This window comes from Tachysurus vachellii, chromosome 10, assembly GCF_030014155.1.
Source record: "Tachysurus vachellii isolate PV-2020 chromosome 10, HZAU_Pvac_v1, whole genome shotgun sequence".
Lineage (NCBI taxonomy): Eukaryota > Metazoa > Chordata > Actinopteri > Siluriformes > Bagridae > Tachysurus > Tachysurus vachellii.
Window position 1 is genome coordinate 15,354,285 of NC_083469.1, and position 8,626 is coordinate 15,362,910.

Genomic DNA, 8,626 nt, shown 5'->3' on the forward strand with positions numbered 1-8,626 from the left:
TGTAGACAAAATGTCCCCTCATTTTTAATAGAGCCTCTGGTTTCCTTTAAAATGATCAACGATTTGTTGCTATATGATACTATGCGTTTGAAAGAATACAAACAATTTGAAAAGGCAAAAGCACATGTGCTGCTGCTGCATGTGTGTGTGTGTGTACTTGCACTACTTACAACAACAAAAAATAACTTATTTTTCACAAAGATCAGAGACACAGGTTATTTGACTCTCCATGACTTTATGCAAAAAAACAGTGCAAAGTTAGCTTTTTATAGAAATCATGGCTACAATGCATGGCTTTATGGCCAAACATTAACATAAAAACAGGAATGATAGAATACAATCCTTCAATTTTCAATTGTGTCTACTTTATTTTGCAAAAAGTATGTCTGTTAATACTATAAAAACTATAGCAGACCCTGAACTGTTTTCCTGCTGATTATTAAAAAATTACCTACAAATATGTTGTTATATAATGATTTCCCAATCTGTGTGTATGTCCAGGTCCAAACCAGTCAGCGTCAACAGAGCTTGCTTTGGTTGGAACTGAAACGTGACTGTGGTATTCCCTGCAACTGGATTGAGAGAGAGACTGGATTAGTACAGAATAAAAAAAAAAGATCAGTCTAAACTGCTATAAGATTTCCTACAGGTTTCATTTCCATGTCAAAATTAAATGGTGCTAAAAACAATGTGTCTTTAAATGGTATTTATAATAAGCAAAGTGATGTAAATATGTCTCACTTGATTGAAGAGTAGGTTTCCTTTTCACATCTTTCTGACCCAGAATCACCACTGACTCCAGCTTACCACCGGAGATAAAGAAACCTTCTTCATCTGCACAGCTAAATATTATATATAGCACAGGTGAATAAAATCCAGACCATATAATAAAAATGTAATTACAACTCATCAGTACATACACTTACCTGCTATGGAGTCTGCCAGAATGCATAGAGAATTTACGCAAACAAAACTGCTTTTTGTCCCTGTAGTTGAAGGAGTGTCCATCATCCTCATACAGCAGACCTTCAGCATTGCCCTGTAATGCAGGTACTCATAAGTATGGAAGCATGGATCACATTTAAAACATATATACAGCAGAATGATTGTTTCCATTGCCCATACAGGGTTCCCACTTTTTTTCAGAGATCATTTTCTAGGACTTTTCCAGGACATTTCAAATTTAGCAAAAAAACAGACAAGGATCACAGATTCATGGCCTAAAGTAATATGTTCTTCTCTCCAGAAGTCTTAAAAACAGCGTACACTTTATGGCTATTACTTAACTATACTTTTAAAGACAATTTGTCATGTGGATGAAATTTCAACATTTATAAAATAAAAAGACCGCACATATTAATACCCTTTCAACACAAGACTGTTACTAATGTCAATTGTTTCGACCAGTTGTAAACTGTTCTTTAAATGATCACGAACATTTAAAAATAATAATTTTCCAGGACAACAAGATTTTTTTTCCAGGACAATTTATGTTTTCTCTAATTTTACATGTGTTTTCCAGGACTGGAACATTGGTCATTATTTTTCCAGGATTTCCAGGTTTTCCAGGACGCGTGGGAACCCTGCCATAGTGTCCATAGGACAAAATGAAATAAAATAAAAAGTTTTACAATTGTTCCTGGTCACACAAACAAAACAACAGAAAGGTCAGTAGTGAATATTACTATATTACTGTTAAAAATATCAAAACAATATGAGTATAAAGGTATTCCCTGTTCTGAATGTAAAAAAAAAAAAAAAGCTTGGTCAATCTTTGTCCATAATTTCTAGAGGTGTTATGTGTTGGGGAGAGCTGGTGGATTATAATAGTCAGAATTGAGGAAAATCCAAAATCAAATTCAATCTATGTTTCCTGATACATTGTAAAGGGATGCAAACACTTGAACCTATATCAAGATACTGCTAAAAAGGATGATCACCTCCAGGTCCAGGGCTACAGTGAGAGTGAAGGGGTGTTGCAGGAGATCAGCAGTGCAGGAACCACAGCCTGTTCTCCTCGTCACAACTGTTCCACCACGCTGGAACACAGGTATCTGGAAAACAAACAAAGCACGATAAGGAAAACAAATCATAAAAGTCAGGTGAGGTTTCCGGAAGAAGGTGTTTACTGTCGCCTGCATGTGGTTTGTATGGTGTGTGTGTACTGTAATGGAGCATTGACTCACTGTCTCCAGAGTCACAGGAAGTGAAAGAATCTTGCCTCCTCTGTGCACATCACCGTTGCTGACATCATACCACAGCTACCACACAAAACCACATGCATCTCAGCTACTTAGGTACATTATGTGTAAACATTGCACTGCTAACTACATTGAGAAGCACGGGGAGCATTAGACTGACCTCATCTGACCCTGGCAGTAAAATCTTGACCTCTGTGACTCCTGGGTCAGTCACAGGACAAGCCAGGAGAGCATTGCCTGATATCACACACAGCAAAATTAAAGAACATTATACAATGCAATTTATTCTGTACAATAACATCATACTTACCAATCATGTACTGGTTTTCTACAGTGAAGGTTTCTGTCTCCTTTGGGAATTCCACCCACATTGGTCTGAGATGAACAGAAAAAATATGCTTTTTGAAAATCTATTAATCTGAGCTCAGTTCATCAGTACATCAGCCCTCAGCCACACTAGCTCCAAAACGGCACCAAGAAGGTTTATCCTGTATTAATTATTCTTGTGTATAATACCTAACAAAGTCTGTTTTTTATTGTTCCCATTTGGTAATAAGGATTTTATGTAGAATATTCTGATTTTGTAACTGCACGTCGCCTTCTGCATTTAGACTCACGATTCATTTAAATGAAAGTCAGTTCAATTACATTATATTTATCATAATACATAATTCAGTTATGTATTTTATATTTTCATATTATTAAAAATATTTTGCAGATATCTTTACTGAAATAATTGCTTGGGAATATTAATGCATTCATTTTAATGTATGTAGTAATTAGTTAATCAGTTCAGGATGTACCTCATTGGGGGCAACGCTGAAGTGTGGGCTAGGTGAAAGAGAGTGTACCAATAAGGCAAGAGGCAATATCTCTGTTGGATTGCTGCTCGCACTGCTGAAGTGACTGTGTCCCCAAACAGCCAGGGCTCACGCCGCTTGGTCTGTTTAGCTGAGTGGCCTCTATAGAAAGGCTGCAGCGCACCCGCCTGGTACCATCGCACCAGCAACTCAGCGTCAGGATCTTGCGCAAAGCCACCTACATCAGCTACAAACACACAGAAGACAAACAGACATTGATAAATGATACATTTTCTCTTGCATAATTCTTAAATCATGACAAGGTATAATTTCAATTATCATTAAAGGTGGTAAACTGACCCCCACAAAAATGTATTCCAGTTAAACTCAGTGACAGCAGCATAGGGATTGAGATCTTCAGATACTCCCAGGTAGCAACATTGTCTCCTGTCCATACAGCACCTGTAGAAAAATTAAAAAACAATCAACTCAACATTGCTGTATTTCTACATTGTACCCTTAAAATATTGAGCCATATTTAAGCCAAAAGGAAAGCACAAGAACTTGTTGCTTTAGTTTATTCTTCACTAACTCGAAAGTAGATTATAACATTAAAGGATAACTGCAAAGAGACTGCAACCTAATTAAAATCTGTCATGATGAGACCAACATGGAAGATGTGTGAGATGTAAATAAAAACATAACTGATAAGTTGTTTTTGTTAAAATATTGCCATCTTATATGATCAGAGAACTAATTAAAGAGTTTACTATGTTATTTGGAGAAAGCAATCTTAAAGGTTGGTACAGACTGAGAAATGAACATGTGTGTTGTGATGTGCTCAGTGTTGTGATTTACCTGCTTTTGAATTTTGTTTGTTAATTTTTTTTTGCGGTGATCTAATCATATTAATATTTTTCACTATTAAACCATACAGTTTCATTATGAAATACCAAATTGATGACCAACAGATGAAAAACACAGTTTTAGATTTCCTATGCCAAAAGAGCTGTACATTGTGCAGTATAAAAGTACAAAAATGGCCCACAGGATTTGACTTACCCATTCTCTGAGACCCTGCAAAGAAGGAGCGTGACAGAACAAATGGTCTCTCCAAGCCACCAGAGCGAGTTATCAAACCCTCAAAAGTAGCCATGTGCTGCAAAGAGAATATTACTGTGATTATCTGTGCTGTCTATAGTCTCACACGTACAACATTTATGGCTGCTCTAACCTGGTAGAAGCCGTACAGGTTGTGTAATTCCCTATGTTCCCAGCCTGAACAATGAAGCACGTCTTTAGGCATTGTCTGCTCGGGTCCATAAAAGACAGAGGGCTCGTTCATGTCATTCCACACGAACAAGGAGTCTGTAGATCCCTTATTCACAAAGTCATTGGATAATTTACAGTTAAGGATTGTACAGATTAGTAATATGCATAGGGTTGGATAAAGCTTTAAAAAAGTTTCAACTAGTCTGTTCATCCTTACTTTATAATTGTCAAGTGAAAACTGCCTGGCATACCACGACCTTGTCCTTGAGCTACTGAAATCCAAGTAGCAGGAATCACCTAAAAATACACCACAGGGACAAACCTGTAACTTTCAAAACAACAAGTTTGATCACTGAAAGATTAATGAAAGGCTGAAATTGCAGAAATCAACATTAATGTTTGATAAGACAAAAGAAAAACAACCAGACTTGGGACAGAAATTGGACGGAAATGCTGAGATATAATAAAACATTACAATACCTGGCCAGCATGATCCATGATAAAGACCACCTCCTCTGTCCTTTACAAAATGGCCTCCATCTCTGGATGCACAGAAAAAAGGCCAATCTGGGTCAGCCTTGATATGGGGATCATTGATAACCACCAACTAAAACATGTAAGGAAGCAAACTATTGTGACACTGCATATGTGATTTTGAAAAAAAAACAGTATTTTGCAAGAAAAGTAAAAAGAATCTCATGAGTTTTGCCTGTCTACCTTCCTGTTCTTTCTCTGGAGATGAAGCTGCATGTCCACTGGGTTAGGAAACAGTTTGGAATCCCAGGTGAAGTAGCGTTTGCCTTCAGTGTGGTCTATGTCCAGCCAGATTACATCATAAGGAATGGTATGGAGATCGAAGCCAGCATCCACGGCTTTCACGTCCTCCTCATCCTTGTAGCTCCAGCGACACTGGTGATATCCCAGAGAAAACAAAGGTGGCAAGGCTTGGTATCCTGTCAACAAAGGAAGAAAGACATTCACATGATTATTGTTACTACTTATACTTTACAAAAATCAACCGGAAGTGTGTTTGGGAATGTCACCCACCAAAAAAAGTGGACGAACTTCAAGTGAAAATTAAGTGCTTTCTACTGCTGTATACGCTCAATCTATAACTGCAAATCTGTTTCATCCACACCACTCACATTCTATTAGCTCTACCAACATGCAACACTGTTAAAAGTCAAATTTGGGCCAGTTACCTTTATAACACATTACAGATTAGCACATTAGACGTGACTGTGAACAAACAGCATGTCCATGTTTATCCTGATTACTCATGTCGGTATACTGAGCATTATTGTAGTGCAAATACTTTGTACCTGTACTCAGCAGCAAGACTACACAGTCCCAATATTCCTGTACAGCACATAATGATTTTGACTCATGCATGTTTTTAAAAAAAGAAGTGGATTGCTGGGTGCATTTTTTTTGCATCATGAAATTGAATCATTGTTTAAAATGAAATTATATTTGTTCTGGGAGACAGTAATAGAATATGCAAATTGACCTCAAAACCAAAGATAGAGAAACTCAGATCAGCAGAAAGTTAAATGCTGTGTATTATTAGTGTTTAAATCCTAATATTTGTTATTAAAGGTAGTACCTGTGAGCTGTGCGTACTGAAAAAACACTTGGGTGGGTGAAGGTCCAAGCAGTATGAAACAATCAATTATTCCACTCTCTGACACCCAGCTCACATCAATTTGGGGATCTCCCCTGCTCTTATTTGCTGGTGGGTCATCCTCTTCCTGCTGAAAAACACACCATACTGTATATAGTACAATGGAGGTGGTATCGTCATTCAATGTCATCCAAATTTCTCACGTCATTTAAACTAACAAAAGATCTAGCTTAGTTGACAAGACTTAGAGTCACAAGATTATCAGTTACTGAAATATGAGTTAGGATGGCTGGACATATCCATAGTGGTTTCCAATACGACAAAATGCATAATGTATTTGACCTAGCTTATTTTTGTGAAATAAAGAGGAACCCCACAAAATACAAGAACTGAGTGGCTTACATTAGACCTTGACAACAGGGTATAAATATGCAGAATGATACCTTCTTATAGCTTGAGCCATACTGCAGATCTATCAGAGTTTCAGAGGAATTGAGCCAGAAGACCCCCAGTGTCCTGTCTAGCTTGTGAGCTAACAGAAGAGGAACAGAACCATATAGCCCCAATCTGCTGTTTATCTTGTAGCCAAACACATCCAGGTTGTACAGTCGATACGGCTTACTGCCACTGTAAAAGACACACATCAAGTTAGTAAAGCTGTTTTAATATGGTATACAAAGTTACTGATACAGAGAAATTTGTATTATATATTACATAGTATATATATATAATATTACTGTAATCAATATAAACTTTTATTTTTTTTAAGTTTTTTACTTAGCAAACATATGAAGGGCTGATATAATAAATCCTGATTCTACCTGGTGTCCTTCAATTGGAGAGAATCTGCATGCTCAGGAATACCAAAAGCATGGTAGAAACCATGGAGCGTAAGGTCAATTCCCACTGACCTGGGCCCTGTATTTAAAATAATGACAGCGATATAAAGCTTGGCATTCTTAAGTCTCAAACTGAAATTGGAATCTAAAGCAACACCAGGCAGACACACCATTTCCTTCGATGTCTTGAAACTGATTGAATGTCGTTTTCCACATCCCTGAAGTATTTTCTTTGCCCTGTAAAATAATAGTTTATTTTCCACTTGCAGTCCAGTGCAGTCATACTGTTATGATTACTACTACTACTACTACTAATAATAATAATTATGATGCAATATGTAATGTGTATATGTTAGATTCTTGCCTGATGTGAACTAGTTGATGGCCTGTAAAAGGATTACAGAAAAACAGGATTTAATATAGGTAATAGAAATTTTACACAGACAACGTGAATATACAGTTACCTGGCTGAATTAGACAGAGTCTCAAAGCAGAATCTGCCTTCAGGATTAAATGTGAGCAATGCCTCTTCCCCATAGAGAATCTCGAGTTTGAACGGGAAAGCAAAGACCTGGACATGGTACTGCCCCGAACCCCATGTCAGAGAAACACAGTCGGCTTTTCTCCACTCAATCCTCAACCTGTAAGACATGAAATAAATGATAGGAAGCATTTAAGAGTTAGAATAGACCAAAACTAGCCACACAGGATTTTTTTTTTTTTAAATAATCTCAAGACAATACATATAAAACATACTTACTGCTCATATTTTGGTTCTCCCATCAAAACATCTTTAGCTTTATATCGTGCTCTGACAGGCTGCAGTTCATCAATCGTAAATCTCAGAATTCCATTAGGAATTTCATGGATTAGGAGAAGCAAGTGTTCCTGTTCAGTGTAGACAGACACTTCATTGTTAATCATCTGTATTGTCTGTATTGCATGTGCACACCTGCATGCAATGCTTTGTGCTCTGTGTTTAGCAGTTAATACTGGTGCTTATGATGCCATCACCATCAGTCATCTATCCCACACATACAGAGAAACAGTGAGGTGAGTACCTGAGAGTTGTAATGACACAGCTCCACAGCTGCTCCTCTCTCCAGCAGGATTAAAGTGTCCAGTAAGGCACTGTACTGAAACCCTGCTCTGGCTTTCTGTCTCCTGTGTTAGTTATTCAACGCATCATTCAAACAAGTAAACAGTTTGTCTGCATCAGTAGCTATGTATTGGATTGCATTGTTTAATAAACTTACTTGTAAAACATGGTGTGTTCGGCTCTCTTAAGTTTTTCTTTACCCTCATCATCTGGAACGAGGCTGAAAAGACATGCTGTTATGATTAGTGTTACTCGTGACTCTGAAAGTGAAACTAACCAACACACAACAAGCGGTTATAGAATAAAACAAGCGGTTATAGAATAAAAAACGCATTGCACTGTTGTTTGCATTGAACAGATGTTGACGGATATAACATCAGACCTCTGTAGCTCGTCTGTTGAAACACTCTTGTCTATGACCAAATCCGCCATGCTGAACGTGTTCATATCTTCAAGTACAGCAGACAGTCGGTGAAGTGAAAGATTTGCTACGCCTCTTTTCGATGTAGGCGATTCGGATCGGTCAGTTTTTATTATAATAATAAAAGACCTAAATGAAGACACACGTGTTTTTTTTTGTTTGTTTTTTTTTACAATACGCGACTAATAGATTCGCGTTGGGATTTTAGACTCTAATTTGTCCAGTATATTCAAGAGATTGCATTTTTTCCGTATCAATACTGCCAGAGTACAGCAAACACACAACGGTCCCCTAACGTTTTAATGTAATTTAATTAATTGTTATTTAAATTTAATTTAATTCCCTTTGGTTATTTTAGGAACCACTTATA

The 8,626-nt window shown here is 37.2% G+C and overlaps 1 protein-coding gene across 2 annotated transcripts; it reads right to left on the minus strand.

Annotated features, from left to right (window-relative positions):
- Nucleotides 1–348: 348 nt before the first annotated feature.
- ganc (glucosidase, alpha; neutral C) lies at nucleotides 349–8,302 on the minus strand. Of its 2 annotated transcripts, none has more exons than XM_060879826.1 (24): nucleotides 8,218–8,302; nucleotides 7,993–8,055; nucleotides 7,798–7,900; nucleotides 7,497–7,624; nucleotides 7,201–7,377; nucleotides 7,101–7,122; nucleotides 6,907–6,973; nucleotides 6,719–6,815; nucleotides 6,341–6,524; nucleotides 5,880–6,024; nucleotides 4,991–5,226; nucleotides 4,754–4,880; nucleotides 4,491–4,570; nucleotides 4,236–4,379; nucleotides 4,064–4,160; nucleotides 3,362–3,463; nucleotides 3,005–3,248; nucleotides 2,512–2,576; nucleotides 2,362–2,438; nucleotides 2,187–2,261; nucleotides 1,941–2,054; nucleotides 927–1,039; nucleotides 742–842; nucleotides 349–572 (listed from the first exon to the last, which is right to left on the minus strand). In XM_060879826.1, the coding sequence occupies exons 1-24, from the start codon at nucleotides 8,280–8,282 to the stop codon at nucleotides 466–468; spliced, it is 2,733 nt and encodes a 910-aa protein (XP_060735809.1). In that variant the 5' UTR covers nucleotides 8,283–8,302; the 3' UTR covers nucleotides 349–465. The 2 variants fall into 2 exon arrangements, with proteins under 2 accessions (XP_060735809.1, XP_060735808.1); XM_060879825.1 differs by having other exon boundaries at nucleotides 5,880–6,027.
- Between the last annotated feature and the right edge of the window lie 324 nt (nucleotides 8,303–8,626).